Source organism: Daphnia pulex, chromosome 5 (assembly GCF_021134715.1).
Source record: "Daphnia pulex isolate KAP4 chromosome 5, ASM2113471v1".
Taxonomy (NCBI): domain Eukaryota; kingdom Metazoa; phylum Arthropoda; class Branchiopoda; order Diplostraca; family Daphniidae; genus Daphnia; species Daphnia pulex.
In genome coordinates this window covers 6,212,924-6,237,738 of record NC_060021.1, presented here as the reverse complement: position 1 = coordinate 6,237,738, position 24,815 = coordinate 6,212,924, and the positions used below count along the sequence as shown (strand labels likewise).

Sequence of the window (24,815 nt, the reverse complement as noted above, 5' to 3'; positions counted from 1 at the left end):
ATCGTACCTGATGGACGATTTTGTGGGACTGAAGCTGTGCGCGTTTTTCTTGGAGAGTTGATTTGAGGTCAGAATGCTGAAGCATGGATTGCTCAACCTCTTTGAGCCAACGAGTCAATTGCTCCTGGCTGGCAGAAAATTCAGAAAACTGTAGGAGGCATTGGTCCAGGTCGGTAGCCGTTGTGGCTAGGTCATCACATACGGCCTCCCATTTCTCTCGCACCACTTTCAATTGAACACGAAGCATCTCTCGGCCGTCAGGTCCTGTGTGTACGTACAACTTTTCACCCATGTCGACCAGGGCATCAGCACTCTTGTCCAATTCCAGACGTTCATCTTGTAGTCGTTCAAGATTTGCTCTTCTTTCTTGCAGGATCTTGTAATCTCCAACAATCTCGCGGCACGACTCCAAGCGTTCGGCCAGATCTTCCATTTTCTTCGTGAAATCCGCGTAGTTGCAGTTGAAATCCTGGTGCTCTTTGACGTATTGCTGATAACGCGTAATCATCTCGCGGACAGTTCCAATTAGTGTCTGGTATCGGGCCATCATTTGAGGCACTTGCACTTGAAGAGAAGAGTCGCCTTCGATCTGCTGGCTCAGTTGCAAAATGGCAGTAAATTCCGGTTCCTTTTCGGCAATTTCCGACTGGGCTCCGATGAGTTTCTCTAAATGCGCTTCTTTAGCAGCCACAGTCGCTTTGAGGGCTTGATCTTGGACGCGGCCTTCCATCTGGCGGAGCCACTGAGCTAGATTTTGTGCCGTCTCTTCGAAAGCACTCCAGCGGGAGCACACGGATACTAGACGTTCATTGCGCTCCTGGCACTCGGTTAAAAATGCTTCCCAGTTGGCTTGTTGAATTTCAAATTCAACTTTGGGATCGAGTTGGCCCATGGCAGATCCAGCCGATTGCAAACATTGCTGCAAACAGGATTCACAACGTTCCAAAAGTTTCTGACCTTCTTCACGCTGCTGCAGAAGCTCCGAAATGACCCTCAATTTAGTCTCGGCGGATGCTTTGTCCGTTACGCCTTCTTCTGTAAGTGTAAGGTCAGCCGACAATCCAGTTAACCAATCGCGGAAAGTCTCGATGCTGTAGACGTAAGCGTCGTAATCGGCCGCCTGTTTCTCCAGCACTGCAACGCGCTCTTGGCTTTCGGCGACAAGTCGCTGGTAGGAGGCCGCAATGTCGTCAACGGTGGCAGCCGCGTCCGGATTGGATATCTCCTGGAGACGTTCACGAAGTCGACTGATCAGACTCTGATGTGACAAAACATCTTGCGCTAAAATTCTGAACGTTTGCAATTGTTCTTTAACATCCTGGACATTCGGTTGACTGGATTCTTCTTCCTCTTCTTCAATGTCCGGTTCGTTCAGACGTTTTCTCGTCTCTTCGATCCAGCGCCTAATTTGACGACAGCTGTCATCGAACGACGAGAGCTGCAGGATAATACCTTCCACTTTCTTGTAGAGACTGTTCACTTGATCCAGATGCGATTCCCAGCGATCACGAAGGTTACGCAAAGCTGCCCGGATGGCTGACTTGTCGTCTGCCGTGATGTTCGGCACCAGAGTGTCACCGGTATGCACGGCCTGATTGAGTAGTGATTGCCCTTCATCTTTCTGTTCCATAAACTGCTTCAGCGCTTGCAATTTAGACTGGTAAGCTAAACTGGGTTTAGATCCTGGAACGGCCGTGACGTCCTTTTCGTGGATGCGCAGCTGCTCATCGGAGGATTGCAGCCAAGCTTCCATTTGTTGCAGTGCCGTTTGGTATTCTTGATATGCGGATTGAAGAGTCTTCTGCTTGGTCAGACAGGATTGGACAAATTTGAGAGCAGTTGCAAATCGCATGGCTAGGTGATTGCTGAAATGGGACACATGTGACTCGGGCATCATGGCCATAACCTGGTCTGCAATGAGTTTGACTTCATCGATATCAGGTCGATGACTTTCAATGTCGGTGTATAAATCGGTGATTGCTTTAATCTTGTCGGGTAATTGTTCCAGTCCGGTCTGGCTGACTGTTTCATTGCGAATCAGCGATTCCACATCTCGCAGCCATGCCGACGCATTCTCCGACATGAGTTCAAAACGACGGAGTAAGTCGTTATTGTGATCGATCGATTGCCGCTTATCGTTGCAATCCTCTTGCAAAATTCGAAGCTTCTTCTCCATATCCTTGACGGATGACTCGATTTCAGCTTTTTGGCTCTCCGATATCGAGGCGAAAGCAGCTGCGACACTTCGAACTTCGGTAAACTTGTCGTTGGCATCCACCAGACCAACTTCGATGGCTTGCAGGGCGTCCAATTTTGCTTCGATGCCGAAACGATCGGAACTAGGCTCCGATGAGCACCATTCAAGCTTGTCACGACAACTAGCAATGGTTCGCTGGACAATAACCATACGCTCCGTGAAGCGCTTCTGAAGCATGCCATGTAATCCTTCACTTAACTTCTTTATTTGAGCTCCTAGTCCATCTGTTTGTTTCTGTACGGCTCGCAATTCCTTGGCTAGAGGTAAGGCCTCGCCGGCCGACCCACCAAGGGACTCCAATTTGGAACATCGTTTCTTCAATTTCTTGAGCGATTCTTGAAGATTGGGATATCTTGTAGAAATCTGTTGACACACGAGGAACTGCTGGGCCAGTTGCTCATCAGGGCCCATCAAATCCTCGCAGCTTTTTAGCTCTGATTTCATTTCTCCGATTTGAGCAGTCAAGGCCTTAAGATCACGGTACAAATCTTCCTCTTCTTGTTTCGTCTTCGTGATGGACGTTTCCAGTTGGCCGCAGAGCGTCTGTGTCTGTACAAAACAAACAATCAATCATTAATAAATTGATCAAAACAATTGGACAGACTTAAAACTTACTTGATTAATTTCTTTGTCGACCAGGTCCTGGAGACTGTTGATGGAAGTTGGACAGTAGCCTTGGCATAACTCATACAACTGTTCTATTTTGACACGAATGCTGTCGCGGGTGCTCTGATAGGTTGGTAGCTCCTGCTTCACTTTCTTCAGTTTCAATTCCATTAAATCCAAGTCGGTCGGTTGTGAAAGAGCCTCGTCCAAAGCCTCCCTGGAATCGCTGGTCCAGTTGAGAATTTCCTCCTTTAGATTAGCTATTTGCCGTAGCACGACTTGTTGCATATCAAGCGTTTGAATTCGACCAGCAAGAGCAGACTGAACTTCGGTCCATTCTTGCTGCATGTCGGCCACTTCCTCGCGCAGCAGGCGTGAGTCAAAGCCTGGAAGGTGATCCAGCCTATCGTGCAAATATCCGCTCTTAATAACGAACGAATCCAAGGGTGCACGGAACTTTCTCAGCTGCTCAACAGATTTGCGGCATTGGTCACTCAATTGGACGGCCTCGTTCAAGTCGTCGGGTTGTCGATCTTGATTGTCGATGCGCACTTGCCCAGCATTACTGATGACGGTGTAAAGAGGTCCTCGAGCATCGGAACACTCCTTCCATAATCCGAGAATGTCGTTGCATTGGGTCTGTTGTTCCAGTAGTTTGCGCTGAATGACATCAAACTCGTTGTCCACGGAACTCAATTTGCTTTGAACCGAACCGAGAGTAGCTGAACTCAATTGCGTCAGGTATTTTCCGGCTTTATGGAGCGCTTCTTTATTGGTTTCGAGCTGTTTCGTCTGGTCCAAAAGTGAGCTGATGGCCGGTAGGAAACGTTCAACTCCCTTCTGATTGTTCTCGGATGCTGACAGTCCGTCGGCATTGGACTTAATGGCCTGCAGCTGTTTTAATAATCCGTCTCTTTCCTTTTCGAATTGACTCCATTTCTCATCCAGCTGGCGGATTTGGTTGGTGCGGTCTGTCACCAGGTCACGGACTCGACCGATTTGTTTTTCCACTTGACCGACGAAACTGGCGACAGTACAAGGTTTTGGAGATAGCCCTTGTTTGATGACCGTTCCGCTGGAACTAGTCAGTTGGTCGAGGTCAGCGCATTGACTGAGTTGGGCCTCACATTGAGTCTGCACTTCATCGGCTTCAGTCAACAAATGGGCAAGTTCTTGGGCTCCAGGTTTCTGCCCCTCAAGCTGTTGTAAAACATGACTCAGTTGGTCGTTGGCGGCCTGTGACCAGCCGGCCAAAGCGTTCCAGCGCTTCAGACATTCGTTCTTTCCAGTGAGTTTTGACACCAAACCCTACAAAAGAATTGAAATAATAATTTAACAAATGATTCACTTGAAAGGAAAAAAATGCCATTGAAAGCACCTTTGTGGTTTCGTCCAGCTCTTTAGATTTATTATCTAATAAGCGACTTTCTTCGGCGGTGCAAGTGGCCTGAAGTTGTCCGATTTCACTCTGCAATGCGTTCACTCGAGGTTGCTGATTTTCCAAATGTTGTAAAAGTCGATGAGCCATTTCCAACGGAGCATCCAAGCGGCCAGCATCGACTTCACCCAGCTGTTTCAAGCCCTCTTCCGTCTCGCGGAAGGCTTGAACAAGTTCTGTCTCCCGGCCGAGTAAGTCTTGCCTAAACATTTCATTTCAGATTGTTATCGGTTCGGATTTTCAGAAATATTTTCAGAAATTTACCTTTGGACAATAGCGTCTGAAACAGAGTTGATTTGATGGCGGGCGGCATCGGATAACTGGGAGACCCGACTTTTCAAGTCCATCACCTGGCAACGTAAATTAGCTGCTCCTTCTGGTGACAGTTGGGGCACAATCGTGTCACATTCTTGGGTCAGAACGATCAAATCCGACTGCTTTTCTGATGCGCCTTTCATGACATTCTTCAGATAAAAGTAGAAATTGAATTAATAAATTATAAGAGACGGAATGGACTGTAATTAATACCTTTAAATCTCCGAGTTGATTTTCCAAACTGCCCAGATTGGACGAAAGCTGATGGAGTGAATCGAGTTGACCTTCAACAGCATCCAGCCATTCCACGATCGAATCCATTTTACCAATGACTTTAATCCAGGTCTCTTGCAAGTGTTCCAAACGATCAAGCTGTTGGAGAACCGTGTCGTGAACGCCGTTCCAGCGACTGTGCAAAGCGTCCACTTCGTCACGAGTGCTGGACTGGTTGAACATTTGTTGGCAGTGGGACGACATTTGTTGCAATTTGGTCAGCTGTCGTTTGCATTCGTCTTCAAAAAGGTGAGCGGCGTTCAGCAGCGATTCCATTTCCGATACGCTGCTGGGCCGGGTGATGATTACGGCCGTCCTCTTCTCGGCATCGTCCAGCCAGGGTTTCACTTCGTTGGCCTGCACGTCGTATTCCCGCCAGTGTTCCATGTCTTGAAACACGCTCTGACTCTGTTCCTGGACAGCCACTTTCATTTGCGAAATAGTGTTGCGTAAGCCGGCCACATCGACTCCTAGTAGACGCTGGGAAGTCAATGGAGTTTCCGAAGGATTTGCAGATGCTTGCATAGTCAGTAATTCGGAGACTTCTTGCTGGATCGTTAAAAGTAGTTCCAACTTTTCGGTGATGGAAGATTGAAGCTCTTCCGTCCTCTTGACACGTTCCTGCGGCGACAGATTCAACGAGAGCAGCTGCTGGAGAAGCTTTTGTGCCATTTGAAGCCAATTGACGATGGATTCCACCTGGCCCATGAGCGTCTTCAATCGCGAGCTGAATTCATCCAGCAACGCGATTTTGTCCAGACTGAGTGAACGGATGGATTCAGTCCGCCTTTCAATCTCACGTAATTCATCCTCTAGCGCACGGCGCTGCTCGACAGTGACACAGTTGCTCAGATCGTCCAAGATGTGGCGCATCTTCTTCAGCATTTCTTCGGTGGCTTGGCGCATCTCAACTCCCGCCTCGAGACGGGCTTTGAGCTCACTGCCGATCTTAAGCGGATCGAAATTCGAATAACTCTGTTTCAATTCCTCTTCCGCCTTGTGCAGCAATTGATTGATGTCGGCCTTTTGTTCCTGATAGTCCCGCCACAAGCGCCCAGATCCTGAAATCAATTAAAAGTATGAACAATTGTACAAAAAATGAAAATTGGAAAATGTTGATCATACCTTTGAGTTTCTTCAATTTTTCGTTCGCCATGTCGAAAGTATAGTTCCAGACTGTTTCCAGTTGCAGGACTTGTTCGGCCAGGAATTCCGGTGCTCCTGCGTGGTGTTGTAAATCTTTGCCTCGTTGCAGTAGACTGACGACGGCCACTCGCTGTCCGTCGAGTTGTTTGACCACGGCCTCTTGTTTCTGAATGTCGTCATCCAGCGATAACAAATCGCTACTTTCTTGATCTGCTGGACTGGACGGCTGGACGGCTTGCAAAGAAACGCAAGCCTTTTGAATGTCTTGACGGCAGGTGTAGCACTTGGCGAGGAGGTCGGTTTTGCCTTGCGTCGCTTCGATGACCAGCACCAAATTCTTGTAGCGGGCAATCAGTTCTTCCAACTGATGCTGGGCCGTGTTGCCTTCTTCTTCCGACTTGTAGCTCAGCATGGAATCAAGTCGCTGGACTAGCCACTTCATGCTTTCACGCCGGGCGTCTACATCGCTGCAGGTCGACTGGAACTCCTCGCGGAGACGGTTGAAATTGTCCAGCGACTTTGCATCGACCGACATGCTGGCCACACTTTTGTCCACATTGTCCATCCATTTGACCATGTCCTGGAAATTAGTTTCGTATTCGCTCCACTTTTGTGGGATGGCCTGTAGCTGGCCGAGGAGCCAATCGGCCCGCTGCATCAGCGTGTTCCACTGATTGCGGACGTTCTCAAAGGCCTGCTGGATTTCCAGGTCGGGGATGCACGCCGCCGTGTGTTCCAGCCGCTCCACTAAGACGCGGGCTTGACCAACGACCGGTCCAGCTGACGTTCCGAACCAGGCCAGATGTTCTTGCAATAATTGCGCCGTGTTGGTGCCGTTGAGGGCCAGCGCCTGCTGTTCGGCCACCAATTGGTTGTCGATATCACGGGCCAATTGCGCAAAAGCGTCTTGGTCCAGCAAGAATTCCAGTTTCATGCGATGGACAGGAGCCAATCCGATGAGACGTCGCCAGTTCTCGATCGTCGTTTCGGCAGCATCCGATACGGTCATCTTCCGCATCGAGTCGGCCGGAAGCCATTGCAGCAACTGTGCGGATGAAGTTTGAAGGTTGTTGACCAGACGTTCGTCGATCGAATTGAAGAAAGCGGCGTGCAATTCCAGCGATTGCTGGGCGTTGGCGTTCTTCTCGGCCATGAGAAGCGATTCCGCACGATGGATCCATTGCGTCGCCAATCGCAGAGATTCCTGGTAATATCTCCAGGCTTGAATGCCGTCCATTAGACGGACTTCCCATTGATGTGAATCGTTGGTGACTTCTTCAATTCCGGCCGTTAAATATTCCAGTTTCTGACGGGTGGCCATCAAGTCCTCATCGTCGCTACTGGGACCTTGAGAGGGCAGAGCCGGGCTGGATCTGATCATGGTTTCAAACACTTTCCACTTGTCGTCCAGCAACAATTTGTAGTTGACAAGACGGGAGAAGAATGCCTGATGTTTCTCCAGGCCCTGGACAGTGGCTTCTAGATCCGTGTCCAGGTTGTTCAACGATTCCAGGGCTTTTTGGGCCTCAGTCAGCCAGTTTTCAATCTCGACGATCCCGACTTCCAGAGATTCTTTCTGGGTGCGCAGTTGATGGTATTGTTGAATCCGCACGGCAATCAGGGCTCTAATGCGGACCAGTGTCTCCTTTTGTCGTTTCAGTGAACTGCTGGTGACCTGCAGCTCTTCCGTGTTGAGCTCTGACACCAGCGATTGAAAGTGGCGACTGATGACCTTTAGCACCTGCTCCATTTCATCGGTGGTAGAGTAGAGATGTTGCAATTCGTCGCCGTAGCGCTTCATCGCGTCCAAATTGCCGACTGGAACCGAAGACAAAAGTTCATTGGCCCGGACGATCCACTTCTCCAATTTCTCCGATCCCAGGCGATACTCTTTGCGGTGACGATGGATCTCTCCAGCGTGGAGGTAGTGCCGGACGCGATCGAACAGCAGTTCCCAGCGTTTCGTGATTTCGTCAATGCGCATTTTGATGGATCTGGAAATGCCGGGCTCGCAAGTGGTGACCAAAAAGGCCGCCGTCTCTCCCAGCTGCTCGTATTTCTCCTTCCACGTCCCAATATCCTGGAAGAATTCCATTTTCTCTTCTTCAGAGTCTGTGCCGAGCTGCGTGGGTTCGGCAACGTCGAGCCACTGCTCGAATGTGGGACACTGAACGTTCCATCGCTTCCAGTAGGTCAAGACTTCTTCGAGGATTCCCTGGGCGCAGCGGAGACCGGTGGAGAGGGCTCGCCACCTTTCGCCCGAGCTGTAAATGAATTGGTCAATCTCGTTGAGTTCACGGAGTTCCATGGCGCGCGAGTCGCGCTTGTACTCTTCGGCGACCTGCTGCATTTCGGCAAAGGCTTTCTCGAACTCGTGGAAGAGTTTATTGCGCGAGACAAAGGCACGGTACTGCTCCAACATGAGGATGATGGTCTCTTCGGTGCCGTAGCGGACGGACCACGATTTGAGCTTGGTTTCGGTCAAATCCAAAAAGGCCAAAATGCAGCATTTATGTTCCAGGAAGCGAAGGCGGCACGCCCGATGGCCGGCGCGCTCCGGTAAGGCTTGCAGACGGGCGGCAATGTCCTGGATCTGTCCAGCAGACACGCCAGCCGGCAGGGCATCACTAACGGCGGTTTCAAAGGCCGCCTTAATGGCCGGCAATTCGGCGAAAAAATGTTTATGCTCATCTAATTTGACTTTCAAAGCGTTGGCCGCCTCGTCGTCAAAGTTGGGCGGCACGTCCTCGGAGCAGAGGAGATGCTCGGCGTTGTTGAGCCACTCGCCGACCTGGCCCAGCACGCCCGGTAAGCTCGTGTCCAGCGTCCATTGCCAGTGGCGCAGCTGCGTCTCTAATTTCTGCCATGAAAGTTCGACTTGCTGCCACGACTCGTAAGTCACACCGGGCACGCCGCGTCCAGGTTGGTGAACCACCGCCCGCAAGTGCTCCAGCACGCGATGCTGGGCTTCGAATTCCGTTTTGAGCTGCTCGTAATCCTTGTACTCGAGACCGTAACCCTTGCCGCCTTGCAGTTGTTCCAGCAACGAGTTTTTGCTGTTGAGCCAAGCCACGAAATCGCGGTACTGTTGCTGTTCCAGCGAAGGAGCACCGCCGCCGGATTCGCCCGGCTTTTTACCTTTGCTCGGCTCGGGATATTTGTGAAGGAACTGGGCCACGTAGGTCATGATGGATTTGTCGTCGGGTTTGTTGACGTCCACGTCTTCAGAGTCCAGGAGACGGGCGACGCCCAAATTCTGTTCGGCCGCCTGGAAGGCCGCTTCCAGTCGCACTCGATTGGGTGCATTGCGGTACGCTTCCGCATCGATGGCGCCCGGCTGAATGCAATTGACGATGGCGATAAAGGCCGTCCCGTCTCGCCAACTTGTTCCAAAATCGTTCACCACCACACCGGTGGTTCTGGGCGAAAAGAAACGTGAAAGAAAACAGGAAAGTGTTATTACCCGATTTTCCAGTAGGTTTAACAAGCCATCATGAATATGGATATTACACAGCCATTAAATGATGAATGAATGGATCCTTACTGTTTGGTGGCGTTTTGGGCCCATTGGAGGAGTGCTTTTCGGGCTCCTGTCCTATCACGTGCGGGCTGTCGGGCTTCCGCCTGAACAGGGGATGACCTCTTCTCTGTTTGATATTGTGGTTGCAGCTGGGCTGGGCTGGCCCTCGCGGCGCTGCTCTCTAGACTGCTACAACTGCTGGGACGGACGCCCAGCTCCAATATTTTTGTGTTTTCTTCAATCTATAATCGATGATAAAAAGGTCAGATATAAAATACATACACACAAACACAAACACTCCGAAAATGGAGAAACCACGGAAAACCAGGAAAATCATAAATAATTCAACTTGTAAAGTGCCAAGTGAATAATGCAAGTGACCTGATGATACCGGCTGCATCCAGAGTGAAGCTTGTAAAAAACATAATGTTATACGTATAGGCATCATTGTGTGAGTGGATTTCAAATTCGGGGGTTAGTACCCATAATGACGGTTATTAAAAGAGAGAGAGAAAAACTTACTTGGAAGTAAAGAATGATTGTCCATATTAAACCAAGGACGACCGAGGGCTTTCCCTCGATGATATCTGACGGGTTGATATTCACCAACTTAATCTGTTTAAACGAAGCGTGGCAAAAGAGAAGAAACAAAAGAGACCGATGAGATGATGAACGATGATGATTTCAAACGCCACATCCTTTCATCCGATTCGCTTTGTTATTTATTTTTTCTTTACCTGTTTGGAGCGTAGAAAATTCATGGCCGTATCGGCGTTGCTAAGAAAGTGAGCCTTCTTCATGTTTTTGCCCTTCTCCACTGGCTGACTCGATCATAACCGAAAACAGACAAAGAGAAAAGAGAAAAAAGAAAAACGGGTGAATCACGATGAGTTCATCCTCTCTTCCAATAAAAGACAGGTGTGGTGACCAGTACACGGCCCACACAAAACACTTTGATTGCATTGCAAGTCCAAACAGGGCCGAAGAAGAAAAACGCTCGTGTCTATTTGTCGGGATTTTTTTCATTTGTTTTTAAAATAAATTTCCACAAAAAAATATAAATAAAAAGGAGAAAGAAGCGCAAGCGGCACGTGTACATTCGTATCGAGCGCTGACGTCAACTCCCGGCAAACAGACAGCGGACGTAGGGGCAGAAAAAAGCCCAAAATACAAAATGGAAATAGCTGCTGCAGGCACAGCAGCAGTCTCAGCAGCCGAGAAACATTTCTTTTGGGTTGTTGTGGAAAAACATTTTATTTATTTTTTATTTTATTTTTAAAAAGAAAGAAATAAATAAAAATGAATTCAACCCACACTGCCAAACAGAGTCCAACGACTTACGTCATTTCGGACCGAAATAAAAACGAAATTGTCTGAAAATTCCCAATGCGCTCCATAAATCAAAAAGGGCTAGATGATTATTATACGGTAACATCCCGGAAATCAGAACGAATTAGCTATGCCGCATATGTTTTCAGGCTCTAATCAGATCTGATGGGTGTGTGTGTATACTATACACCAGTATATGTTTCTAGTGTGTGTGTGTAAAAGAAACGCTGTTAAAAATAGACAAGCCGGCTAGTCGTCGGCGGCGGGACTATTTTTGAAAAAATAAAAGACTGCTTGATCCGAATGACGTCACAGAGCTCACGCTAACACATTTTTTCAACAACAACCAAACAAGAGAGAAACCCACATCTATCAAACAGTAGAAAAACAAACAACAGATTCGCAATTTTAAAAGTCCTCGCGACTCTCATTCAAAAATAAAAATAAAAATAAAACAGAACGAGCAGCGGAGCGAAGGGATTACGAAACGAAATCGGACAGAATCACGTGTCGTCGTGCGAAAATGTCCCAGTATTTTTCGTTAATTCAAGCGCCGCCGCCACCGCCGTCTTAATTGAATCGAAGACGGAAAAGACCAGGTGTGTTGTCTGTCCCGTATTCTCTCCTTGGCGGCGAGTTCAATCGTCGTCCCACATTTCCGCCCAGCAGCTCTTGTTTATTTATATTATACACACACTACAGGCTCATAAATCCGTTTGTTTTACCTATTTTCGACCGAGCTTATTGCAAATGAAACGGAAAAAAGGGGGAAACCAACAAAATGAAAAACAAAAATGTTGTTTACCAGTTTGGTGTTGGCCAGGACTTCCAGCAGTGCAATGAGTCTGACGCCGTCCTTCAAATCTTCGATCAAGTCGTCCACTCGAAGCGGTGGAACTCGCTAAGAAAAATAAATAAATAAGATAAGTCTTTTAAAACATCGCACAAATAATAGCACCACAAAAAATGAATGGAAACACGGGGCATTATTTTATACTACGGGCAACTGAATGATTTAGCCGTTATTTAAACAGCGGGCGGGAAAATAGATGCGAGCGATTTCCACATTTAAACATCAAAAGAAAAAAAATTGTAAAAATAAAAATTTGTGGGTTTTCATTATTTTTACTATCGGTCGCATTTCAAATAGCAGCGCTCTTTTTCTGGCGAATGACATTTACAATTTCAAGTTTACCGTTAGACGTTAAAAAAAAGAAAAAGGCAACGAGTAAAAAAAGCCCAACAAGTATGTTGGCCCTTTTGCATTACACAAAAGGCTACATTCAAATTGTTGGGCATGGCGCCAGAATTTCAAATTTAAATTCGAGCCTGTAAGGTTTCAACAATAATACGATAGATTGTGGCAATGATTTACAGGCGCCAGCCCTGGCAAAGACAAAAGGAGGAATAAAACATTCTCTCTCGTTTCCTAAATAAAAAAAAATATTCAACGAAACAATCACCATAAACAAAGTGAAGAAAGCGAAATCGACTCTGGGCGCTATCATTTCTAAGAAACCATTTTCCATTTTGACCATACAAATAATCAAAGTTGCTTACCTTCGAGAGGTACGAGTTGATCCAGTTGACGAAGGTCTTCTTTTGCACCCGTTCTTGCTCATCTGCGTTTTTCAACATGAAACCAAACAAGTCGCTTTTAGTGATTAGCATATTCCCAACAACTTTGCCACTTGACCAAAAAAGAGAGTCAACTTTGTGGTTCATTATTTACTCGCCAACCCGAGTCGGGAAAAAGAGAAAGTGCTTATTCAAATGGAAATTTAAAAAAAAAAAGTTGCTTCTTTCTTCTTCGTCTTCTTCATCATATGGCCGGCCATTTTTAAGCAAATGACTGAAGTGGTGTGAGGCGTGACACGGCCGTCTTCGAAAGAGGAGGGCAAATAACACGAAGACTCGGCATCCAAATACATTCACGTCATTCTCTCCCTCGGTCTACAGTCCTGAATCAAATCACAGCTCACCATCTATTACTTGACTACCATAAGCAGCTAGCCAGCCAGCCAGCCAACCAGCCAGCCAAAGAGATTCGGGATGATGAGACTCACGGGATTACATGTTTAGATAATAGGAGACAGCCTTGAGGGCCTTCTCTCCCCCCGAGTGTACATACACAAAGATGGGACACAACACGGACGCTTTTCTTTCTCGCCCACACAATTTTTCTTCTTCTTCTTCTTGTGTATCCATCAAGGGAGCAGGTACAGGTTGGTGGTCACGGCGGGACACCTTGAAACGAGACGCTATGCATAAAAAAGGAAAAAGGAAAAAATGAAAATCTTCGCAATCGTCTTCTTCCAGCAGCCCGGGGGGCATCACCGGGTTTCGTGTAGAAGAAAAAAGAAAATTGTTGTTTTTCCCGAAAGACCTTGCCGCAAGTATCTTTCGTTATCTTTGTGCGTTTGGGTTAGCAGCAGCAGAGGCTATTCCGAATGGCTGACATCATCAAGCTGGCGGTCCAACCCACTTTTTAATATTATTTCAGACTCTTGTTCGGCTCTAGGTCAAACGCAATCGGGCACAAAAAAGTTAGACGTGTGTGTGTCCCGTCAATGCATATCGAATCGGCTATTCGAAAATGTTTAATCTCGGCCGATTGAATGGATCAAAGTCGGGAATTTTCACTTTTGTTCACGCGCTCTTATCGCCAAATATAGAGAGACGCTGGATGCGATAGAGAGAGGAGACGGTGGATGACGAGAGTTATCAAGAATGTTGACGACTTGATTACACACACACGATGGAATGATCGTCACGCCGGCTGCACGGCGGACGTTTTTGAGTGAAAAATCAGGGACCAACCGATAATAAAAAATATTAAAAAAAAGGGAAATTTTTCACAAAAACAATTTTCTTTTATAGAAAGAAAAGAAAAAGAAATTTTGGGAGGAGAATGGAAGGCCAGTGATTGATTAGCAGATCAGCTATTTTTCATGATTCCCGGCTGCCTTCAACATCCTGCAGCGATAATAATTCACGCAATTTCATATTGAAAAGAAAAGGGGCCGCCGTTAAAAGCCGAAAAATGTGTAGCCACTTTGGTCGTTTGGGTGGGAGGCCCTGAATGTTGTGTACCAACAGATTCGAGTCGATATACTCTAAAGATTATAGAGCCTTAAAAAGGGATGTGCAGCACGTCTAGCTGATGGCCGTATTTACAACGTGTCCAACCTCCAAAATCTCCTGCCTGTCGCAATTCTCCTCTCTGTCAAGGCGAAACGAATAAAAAAAAAGTGAAAGAAATTGGCAGCCATTCCAAGAAGTTGGCCCTTACCTCTTATACGACCCATTTAGTTTTTGGAAAAAAATACTTAAAGATGAATGCGATTAGAATAGCTCAATATACAGTACATATACATCCTGGATAAACAAGACAAGTAATTTAAAAAAATAAGAGAAAAGTCTTGTTTGTAATGTCGTCCCACCCACAGCAGCTGATATTCAATTTAGTTTGGTGAATGAACATGTCCCTTTCGGCTGTTGACACTGGATCGTATGTTATACGATCAGATTTCTTTTTCTTCATGTATGTACTACGTATTTAAAAAAGAAAAAAGCCATTGCTCATTTAATCAAACACGTCCGCACACAAAAATGACGTTTCCCCATTTGTTTTCCCATAAAAGGGGAGAATGATCATATAAAAATAGAAACGTCTGGATAAGAGTTCCAAACCATTTCTCTCTCTCTCTCTCTCTGCCGGCTTAAAATTTATGCGCAAATAATAATTTAACCTTGTTTTTCTTTTAACCCTGGCCAAACGAGTTTTGTGCGCGCACGGAGAGAGAACATACCTTTGATTTGAGTTATGTGAAAATCGTAATGGGTTTTGATTCCACCGACACGGAAACCCTCCATCCGCGAGGCCGTTTGCGACAGGGAGGCTGTGCGGTACTCGGAATACCAAGGCGGAAGTTGCGAACTCTTCCGCGAACTCGACGGCGAATTCTGTTGTTCGCCGCTCTCGTTATTATTAGTGGCGGTGGTGGTGGTGGTAGCCGAGGCTCGACGCAACGTGATGACTTCGCCAAACGGACTAGTGTCCAGCTGGCCTGGTTCCCTACGCGACTGCTGCTGCTGTTGCTTCCGCCATGGAGCGACTTGATCGGCCGATTCGGCGCTCGTCAAGCGTCTGGTTCGCCATTCTTGGTATTTTGTGAACGCCGACGTCGGCGTCGTCGGAGAAGCGAACGGAGGAGTCGATGATTCCGGACTCGTCGCCGTCGTTGCGGGTTCAGAACGACGGGCTAAACGCCAGGGGGGTTGCGAAACGTCGCGGGGCGGTGGAGTGGGTGGCGTCTGGATGGCCGGATCGGAAGAACGTCCCCCACTAGAGGCGGCGGTCCGCTCCGTCCAGCTGCTGATGTAAACTTCAGTCGCGAATTGCTGATTGACCACCTGATGTGTGGCGGAATGGAAGGAAGAGGAGGAGGCCATGGCCACCGATTCGACCCGGACCGGCGACACGACCCGGCGAAGCGAAACGGCCGGACGTCGTTGGCGTTCCTCTTCGTCTTCCCGTCGCGACAGCCGCTGCCGGCGTAAAATGATTTCCCGTTCTAGCTGGTCGATTTCCGATTGATCAAAGACGGAATCCTCCATCTTGCCCGATCCGGAATCCTCCATGGAGATATCCAAGCTGCTGTCGGTGCGATCAAACGACTTGCTGGGCGATCGCTTCCGGTTGCGATCCTGGGCGCCCGATTCGAAAAAATTGACCCTCGACGACAGACCCGTTCTGGTCCTGGATCGGGACCGGGCCCGACGAGCCTCTTGTTTCTTCTTCATCTCCTCATCTCCTCCTACTACTCCGCCGGATTGACCACCGGGGCTGTTGCTTTCCATCATTGAAGCAATGAATTGGCGCCCGGATTAGGAATGATTGAAAGCACTCGATGGAAATCACGAAATGAAATCAATTTGGGAAATGGGACGGAAATATTTAAAAATAAAAGTAACGGAATGTCTAAGAAATCACAGGTGAGAGAAAATTCTTCGGCGGAGGGGAAACCAACAAGTCGGCCAGACACACGGCCGTTGACTAGTTTCACGCTCCCGAACTGCACAGGTAAAGTATGGAGAGTCAACAGCAGAGAGAGAGAGAGGTACGTGTACGAGCGTTTGTTGTCTACCTGTGTGGGTGGGGAGAGAGAGAGAGTCAAAAGAGGAGGAGCCTATCGGATCACAGGTGGATGGCGGTGGTGGTATCAGCCACCCCGACAAAATAGTGGGACACGTGCGTTTGTTGCACGCACAGTCTGGCAACGCTGCGAGAGAGAGATGAGTCTCTATCACGGCCAGCACTACCAGACACAACGGGAAAAATAAGAAAACACGAAGGTTCACGAGGAGGGGAATAGCCCTAAGCTACGGCGGCGGCACCTCACTGGCAGTAGAAATTTCGAAACTTTTGTTTTTTCTTCTTCCATCCTTTTGTTTATCCAATTGTTCCGTTTTCTGCACGACGTGCTCGTCATAAATGACACACAAGTGATCCGGTTGTTGTTGTTTCACATTTTTATCGACACGACGGTATATGACTTTGGCTTGGCTGTTTTTTTGTTATCTAATTCAAACAGGTCTGAACTGCAGAAACGGACGCCGTGATAAGACGTTCTGTACTGGAGAGAGAGAGAGAAAACAACCTTGGAAATAAAGCGACGCGTGACTTCAAAAAATTTCTTCCTTTATTTCTTCTTCCTTTTCATTCGCTTCTGTTGTCGTTTCCCCTTTTTCTTCTTCAATTTCTCCTTTGGCTTGAAACGAATTTTCGCTGCCAAGAAAATCAAAAAATAAATACCGACCGATAAGTCGGGGGATCGGATATCACGAGATCACAAAACGGCCACAATAAAAAAAAAACGGCACAACACGACCCGGACGTTATAAACTCAAAGAAAAAACAAATATCGATCGGTCCATTTGATATCTTCCTGATTCACTTGAGCACAGAAATCGTTGGAATTTTCGTGGTGCAGAGTTTCAATCACGACACTAATTCAATTCTTTTACAGCTCTCGGCCATTAAATGGATTTCCAAGGGGAAATAACGAAAACAATCGAGTGTCCAGTTCGGATGAAGCCGGCCTTGTGAGTGACAGCCAGCAGTCCTCACTAAAAAAACGTGTGTGTGAAGGTGGACGAAAAGGGTGATGGAAACCTTTTTTGTTGGTGATTTCACGTCGACACTTTTAACAGAAAGGGAAATGTAACAATCGTGACTTGGAACCTTTTTGATCGACGCTCGTTTCACGACACGACAATTCTAACGGGCAGAGGACAGCTATTCGTGTCCAATTGTGGTTTGCCCAGAGTTCGTCTGCTTGGCTCAAAAATCCAGCGGACGTGAATCAACCAGCAGTCCGTATGGCCTCCTTTAATATTTATTTGTCTCTGGGCGTGTAGTGGAGGGAAGAGCCCGGCATCGGTTGCCAGTAGCAACCGATCGAATATAAAAGCCCCAACGAAAAACAACCGACCCCTCTCATCCAGTTGCTTTTTTAAGGAGGGTTATATGTCTCTATGCGCCGGCGTTTCCAGCTGAACGCAAAGGAATAAGTACCGTCGGCTGCCATTGATCTGCCACCCTCAAATTTTCTCCCCCTCCCCTCTCTCTTAGACCCATTTCCTCCCCTTCCTTGTTGTTGTTGTCGCCGTGCACGTACACACACAAAGGCCCTATAGTACAACAACTACACTATCAGGGACAGCCAAGATGCGTGCGGTCACAAACCAAAAAAAAAAAATAAATAAAAAGGATGGATGGCCTCTTTTGTTTCTCCTCAAATTGCCCCGTGTACTTTTTTCTTTTTCATTTTGTCCTTTGGCTTTTTTCAAAATACCTTTTAGGGGTGTTGGCCGCCAGACGGCCGGATGATTTCCAAACATTGCGGATGTTGGTTGGTGTTTTTTTGTTTTAAATTATTTGGACAGGCCGGTCGTATATACAAGTTCAAACGTCAATCCAAACTATAATACAAAAGCCAATAGATGATAGAATCACCGGCCGACGTAAATAATCGAAACAAACAGAAAAATCATCAAACATTCGACACAGTCTTCTATGCCCGGGATTATGTGTCGAATTGAACGCGCCCACCACCAATTCGACAACGGACGACGCTACAAGGAATATAACCTCGGCTAATGAATTATGAATGAGATTTAGAGGGGCGCACAAGAGCAGCGTGATTGCAGCTCCGATACCAAACCGGGAGCTCCTTCTGCCGCCGTTCCAAAATCAAACTCATTTGAATTTTTTCCCTTTTTCGAAATTGATGTTGTGTTCCCCCCATAAAGAGGGCCGCAGGGTTTTTATATCCATTCGTCATCCGTTTGTCTAATCCACCATTTTCTTATTTCTCTAGCTGATTCTCCCCTGAATCATGTTTTGTTTTTTAAACTTCGAAATGTTTGCGCCATTTCAAAAAGGAAAGAAACAGCTGGGTGGCGGGCGGTAGCCTTGAGGGCATGTTGTTCTCGCGTTGTTTTTCGGTTAGATTTCACCGAGCAGCAGCAGCCAAAAACTGGCAAAAGTTGTGCAACACATAATTCAGAAAAGAAAAATAAAGGACAGACGTCTTCAACCTTGGCCGTGCGAAAAATTCAGGGCGCCACCCACTCCATCGCTCACCGGAAGACGGTCGTGTGTTGTTAGAAGCTTCAGCAACAATAAAACGAAAAAATTCTGGGCAAACAAACCGCAGCCCATCCCGAGACTAACAGATTGAATGTTTTTCACGCAGCGCACCTACGCACAAGAAAACCCCAAAAAGGCCAAGCCCCTCTAATGGCTGATCACGACCACAAGTGTGTATGATGTCATCAGTCGCCGATTGGTTCATCATCAAACCAAAACGAAAAAAATTAACAGCTAAATTGCCTATCCCATATATATGGGATGTGTGTGGTGATAAATTATTTCAAAAAAATCCCGATGGATGGTTGTTTACTTACTTTGCAGCTGGACAATGGTGGCCTGGAACTCTTGGAGCCGCTCGTCGATGTAGTCCTGCGACTGGGAGGCGATCATGTCGGCCGAGGACGGCTGGCCGGGTTCGGGCACGTAGCCCCACTCGAACGAGCCGGCCGAAAGGACGGAGCTGGGCGACATGGGTCCAGGTCCGTGGGAAGATGAATGACTTCCAACCTGACGTGAAAGATGTAACCCAAACGTGAAAGATAAAATACAAGCGTGAGATAGAGGAGTCACGGGATAGCTAGTACGTACATATTAAAGGCATGATGGAATAAACAAAGAATGATTTGAAAAATAAAAGAAAAAGTTCCCATCCATTCATCAAGCAAATGTTACGTACAGACAGCAAATAACGATCACATTTTCAAATTAAAAGATTCACCATTCATGAGCCCGGCCCACACTGGGGCGGGGGTTGACCGTAGGGTCAAGTTATTCTAATAAAAAACACACACACACGTACACATTGTGTAAGAAAAGATTTGAAAATTTGAATAATAACGGAGAGTCTGAACAAAAAAAAATATCCCGACGACGAGCGATGCACGCAAAGATTCCGTGTCATGTCGGTTGAATGCACCGGCGACGTCAAAAGCGTCGGTCCACCCACCCCCACCGCACCGGTAAATGTTTGGTTGTTGTTGTTGTTGTTGAGAGGGGGAAAAGATTCGAAAACGATTCGATTTGACTCTCATTTGAATCTCATTGCTAAGTGCTGGATGGTGGGGGCTTTCTCAACGAACGACACAATTTGCCATCATGCGATCCAGTCATTTGTGTGTGAGTTGCGACAACCACAACAACGGCCGTCTATTGTTCCGCACAGCTTCGGCGCTGCTGAATCATGGCGATAGAATTGAAAATAAAGAGTCCAGTCGAAGAAGAGACAGCTGATTGATGAGACCGTGAAGAGAATCGGAATGGAATGACTCATTTTTTGTTTTTTTGTTTTGTTTTCAAAAGGCCAAAAAATTTCAAATTCCAAACGATCACAAGGGATGAAATTGTTTTGAGCGGGGGCAGAAAAATGTTTTTTTGTTCACAAAAATCAAAGAAAGGCGATGGGTTGGTACACTACCTCTCATGCGGATGACGGTCGACGGAAGCATGCCGAAAATGAAAGGGAAACAAATATTTTTTTTTAAATCTAAAATCAAACAAAAGAAAAAGGGAACTTGCAATCATGCAGATTTTTGTGTTAAGTAACAAACAAGGCCGTGGCATTTCCAAAACAAAAACGAAAAATTTACCCAGGAAGCAGGTCGGGGAGAAACGGATCCATTGCGGCCTACGCCAGCGGCTGACGAGCCCGGCCGCCGGATGACGTTTGAAACCGGTTGAAAAGCGCTTTGCGATCCGCTACCGAAACCTAAAACAAACAAACAAAATAACAAAATAAATCAGCACATATGTTTTGAACAGACTCTCTCATTTCTTTGTCTTCCATTTCAAAATCGAATAAACTAAACTAAAAAAAAAATTCTTTGACCTAAATGAACACCAAAAACTTGTTTCCTCCATCTATTTAGCACTTGTCTAAATGTTTTCCAGCCAAATGTTTTCTAGTTAATAACCCGATGGGGTGTTTTAACTATTCATTATTCATCAAGTAAGTGGAAATAAACCAGTCAAAAAGTCGACGCAAAACACAACCCAGTTGCGCCGGCGGATAGAATCCGGCCCGTGTCAGTGACAACTGACATCGGAATAAAGGTAGCGGAACGGCTCAAGGAGCTGTAAACCTTTTGACTTTTTTTGTCGGAATAGACAAATTTTTTGACTCCTTTTTTTCTTTTTTCTTTTTTGTTCCAGAGGACAAACCTAAAACTAAAACCAGAATGGGAATAACACAAAAGCCGGACCAACTTTAAGACGTGGAAGAAAAGGGGATAACCCCAAAATAAAATCCAATAAAATAGGCGAAAGAAAGAATGAAAGAGCATAAATCCTCATAGTTTTAACGAAGAGACGGCGTGCCCTGGCGGAGTGCGTGCGTGAAAAATGGGCCAGCATAGTCTATATCGCCCACAAGCAAAAGTCTGAGAGGAACAGCACAAGAGGACAGGGCCAGCAGCAGCAGCAGCAGCAGCAGCCACCAAACAAACTTGGCCTTTGCCTATTTATACACACATTTCGTGACACACTGGGGGGAAAAAAAGTTGAAAGGAAGCAACAACCTCTTCTATACCTGCTGTACATCTTCCCCACCACAAAAGTATTCAAAGAAGTTGGAAACTTTTTCAAATCGACAACATCAAAACTGGGCATTTTTCCCGCAGCTTTTTTCAATTTTATTTTATTTCTTTCGAGGTATTTTCGAAGCTTTTCGTCGGCAGGCGATCCCAGGGAACATAATATAAAAAAAATATGTATCCCTGGTCGAAAAGAAAAAAAAAAGATCCTCCCACATACTAATTGATTGGATAGCCTATAACTCTGGGATATCTCATTAACTATGTCTAACAATGTCCGTGTCCTAAATGGCACGAAAGCCCAAATCCCCTCAATCAAGTTTAACGTGACTGTGAGCAAAAATTCTGATTAGGAGGGAAACCTTGACCGCACTTAATGAGGGAATAATCTCTTCTATACATTGTCGTGCAGAATAAGGGCAGCGTGTGTAAATTCGTTCGGCTGCAAGTTTGGAATTCACGATAGCCTCATCATCATCTTTATTCTACCCCCTAAAGTCCAATACGGTCCAGGTAATCACGCCCATCGCACGCGCCCTTCCAGCACAGCTGCTCACGATTCAAATCAAAACCCCAAAAATCTTGACCCATCAACTGGCAATCCATCAAGCCCAGGGGGTTCACGCGGACTGGGACCCTCAAACTCTCTCCCTGGCCAGCACCGAAAATGTTTTCTCACCTCCGAGCGCACAGGTAGGGACGACCAATAATCAAAATTTCTGTTTTCGTCTCGAAAAAGAAGAATGACAAGTTCACGATGTGGAATCTACGACAAGGCGCTGGTGGACGAGAGAGACGGGCAGGGCGGCGCCCGTTGTGATGGATCGACGACGTCAACGGGCGCCTGCTGCTGCTGCTGCTGCAGTTTCTTCTTGATTTTATTCTTTTGAGGCCTGGAGGAACCCGGAACAAATTCTCCAAATTTTGTGCTCTAGTCTAAGATGCTCATCTCCGAAATTTTATCGCGATCGAACCAACTGATTTGGCGCTTTACGCATGTCATTTGTTTTTTTCCCGAACAACCCCCCTCACTGACTGACTGACTGAATGCTGGCGTCATTAAAGTTGATGAATTGACGATTTTATTTTAACGATATAATCCGTCCCAGGCTTGTATATTTTTTCCCCTGGACTGCCTTTTGGCTGGCGTTGTTAAATAAACGTCGACTTCTATAAAAATAAACCCCGAGAGCGGTGATAGAAGATTAGCGTGACCTCTAGTGCTAAGTCTCGTCAATAATGAAAAAACGAAGAATGCAGGAAGAAGAAAAAGAAGAAGAAGGAGCAGGATCGCCATCGTTAATCATCAAAAGAGGAAGTGACAATCCAGCCCGGATGGGAGGAAAAAGTACATGCAAACAAATGAAGAACAAGTCAACAACAACATTACCCAGAAATTGTTGCAATTGTTGTTGAGGAGTGCCACCTTCCCCCGCTGATGCCAGGGCTATGGAATGAGGCCGGAGTCGACCGCCGGCGGTGACGGGCGACGGGCAAGGCGAGGATTGCGGCGAAGAGGAGGTGCCCCCGCATGGCGGCGACAGGAGCTGACGCCTCAACATGACGCCGCCCGATCCTGCTGGGCTGGCTGCGTGCTGGTCCATGGGAGCGGACATTCGCGGAGCCATCGGCAACGGACTCGAAGACGCCGGCCGGAACGGACTGGCAGCAGCAGCTGGAACGGCAACGTTCCGTCCTGAGCCAGCAGTGTCACTCTGCTGCTTCACTCCGCGCCCGCCAAAAGGCTGCGGCGACTTGTTGTGTTGGAAATTATATGCCATTTCTTCTCGCCTTTTTTAAATTTTAAATTTTCTTCTTTTTTAATTTTTTTTGGGGGGAGGGACCTTAAAATTTTATCCTTGAAATGTTTCCTTCGAAGTGAAATCGAAATTCGCTGGTCACGCTCTATATTTCAGCCAATCACCAATCTGCCATGGTCCAGCGCTCGAATCCACTTTTAGAAAACGTGTACCTAAATAAAATAAAAAAAATAAATAAAAACATCATTCATTATTTGTGGTGGAGAACCGGCTGTTTGTTTTTTAAAAAACATTTTTAATGGAACTCGTAATTTTTCCTCTGGGATCCTATCGTTAAAAACTTCCGGGTTTGTTGACAGGATCTCGACCACCTGGTGGTCGAGATGAGCGACGCCAAAATATTGACACAGGCAAAACGATCAAACTAATCTCTATTTGATCGTGGCAAAATGTCGTAAGCCGCTCTTTTGGCGTCCGAAAAAGATCGTAAATAACCCAGGAAGGAAACCCAACCTTCCCGAGAGGTTACAACACCTCCGGTTGAGGGAACCCTGGCTAGACAGTCGTGCGTGTGTTTACATTGGGGCAAGCGAGTGCAAATAGATGCGCATATTCTTCGCCAATATTTTCTTTCTCCTTTCTTTTTTGCTTTCCTCCCCTCAAATCGACAAACAGATGCGGCGCCATTTCGAACCAATTTCGAAAAGTGATCGAGTCCATGTGTTGGCGACATGATTGATCGCCGCGCGGAAAAATTAGAAAAACAAAACAAAAAAATGTTCAACAAACAGGAAGTCGCTGTGATATTCTTAATTAAATCTAAGAAAATAGACTCGAATCAGACAACTCGACGTCAGAAAAGTTTTGCTGGGAAATCCTGAAGCCCAACCAAAAGATGATGAAGAAGAAATGAAAAATGGCGTGCTGGCGACCAGCTGTTTCCCACATCCAAAACTTTTGAATGACAATTCAGACAGGGTGCGCCAGGATAAAGATGGCCGTCGGGGGAGTTTAAAAAAACGCGCAGGAAATGTTGAAATAAGAAAAGAGGGGAAACAGTGAGTGTCTTATTGAAACCGGATCCCAACAAGATGGGCTCACCCCATTCCAAAATACAAAAGGGGGAAAGAAAAGAAGAAAAAGTTATGACGTTGATGACAATTTCAACTTTTTCTTCCCTTCAAAAAAACTTTTTTTTATGGAATCGACAGTCAATGCATTTCCTTTGATTTCATGGCTGCACGAACGACACGACACCTGATGGACGGGGATTTTTTTTACCCGATTCTGATCGAACTGTTTCCCACATTTCCCAAACAGCTTTAAAGGAATTTTACGTTTATGTTTTTTTCTTCTTGGCTTTGGTAAAATTAGACACGTTTGGAAGACGCCCACGCCGCCAGACTCGATCGTAAAAATGAGATTTAAATTTAAAATTAGGAGGTTTTTTTTTTTAACTCTCCGAAATCCAGGCGGGACAGGCGGAAGAAATGGATACGCCGGATTTTCTGGGTTTTATGGATGGACGTCAATACAGTCGAGTCCTCTCCATATCTCTTTAGAAGAAATATAAGGGAGGAAAAAAAGGGCCATTTTTGCGTGAAAAGTGCATTCCGTTCTGTTTTAGTGTTTTCCACGAAGCTTCCAATAAACTGGGATGGAAAAAGAGAAAAGAGAAGACTGGAGAGTCTTTGTCTTTTCCCATCCTCCCTTGTCTGCTGTCACAAACAAACCGGAAGCAGCCGGAACGACAATAAACAAACAGATCCATCATTTACATGATGCCGCGCTCATCCAGCCAACATATACTACAAAGAAATTGTACGGTTTACGATCATCGTTTTTATGACAACCGGTAAGCAAAAATAAAAATTAAAAAAAAAAAAAGAAAAAAATGTTTCATTTCGTACATGATGGACACATAATACTATGCCAATAAGACCATAAAGTTGTACAAGCGATATTATTACAAACATCCGCGAT

At 46.4% G+C, this 24,815-nt stretch overlaps 1 protein-coding gene across 8 annotated transcripts in view; it reads right to left on the bottom strand.

The window, feature by feature from the left end:
* LOC124194749 (nesprin-1-like) overlaps positions 1–24,815 on the bottom strand; it is an 80,671-nt gene that overhangs the window by 51,053 nt on the left and 4,803 nt on the right. For 4 of the 8 annotated variants that reach the window (XM_046589076.1, XM_046589080.1, XM_046589079.1 and 1 more), the window contains exons 1-12: positions 14,697–16,567; positions 12,445–12,506; positions 11,690–11,785; positions 10,293–10,376; positions 10,078–10,170; positions 9,580–9,797; positions 6,015–9,454; positions 4,830–5,950; positions 4,566–4,765; positions 4,242–4,503; positions 2,873–4,171; positions 8–2,806 (exon numbers count right to left, since the gene is read on the bottom strand). In XM_046589076.1, coding sequence (XP_046445032.1) covers positions 8–2,806; positions 2,873–4,171; positions 4,242–4,503; positions 4,566–4,765; positions 4,830–5,950; positions 6,015–9,454; positions 9,580–9,797; positions 10,078–10,170; positions 10,293–10,376; positions 11,690–11,785; positions 12,445–12,506; positions 14,697–15,750 — 10,728 coding nt within the window. In that variant the 5' untranslated portion in view covers positions 15,751–16,567. Of the gene's footprint in view, positions 1–7; positions 2,807–2,872; positions 4,172–4,241; positions 4,504–4,565; positions 4,766–4,829; positions 5,951–6,014; positions 9,455–9,579; positions 9,798–10,077; positions 10,171–10,292; positions 10,377–11,689; positions 11,786–12,444; positions 12,507–14,696; positions 16,614–18,858; positions 19,052–19,958; positions 19,978–20,130; positions 20,250–22,462; positions 23,045–24,815 lie in introns of those variants that run through there. The other 4 variants (XM_046589081.1, XM_046589082.1, XM_046589084.1 and 1 more) reach the window with 4 other exon arrangements.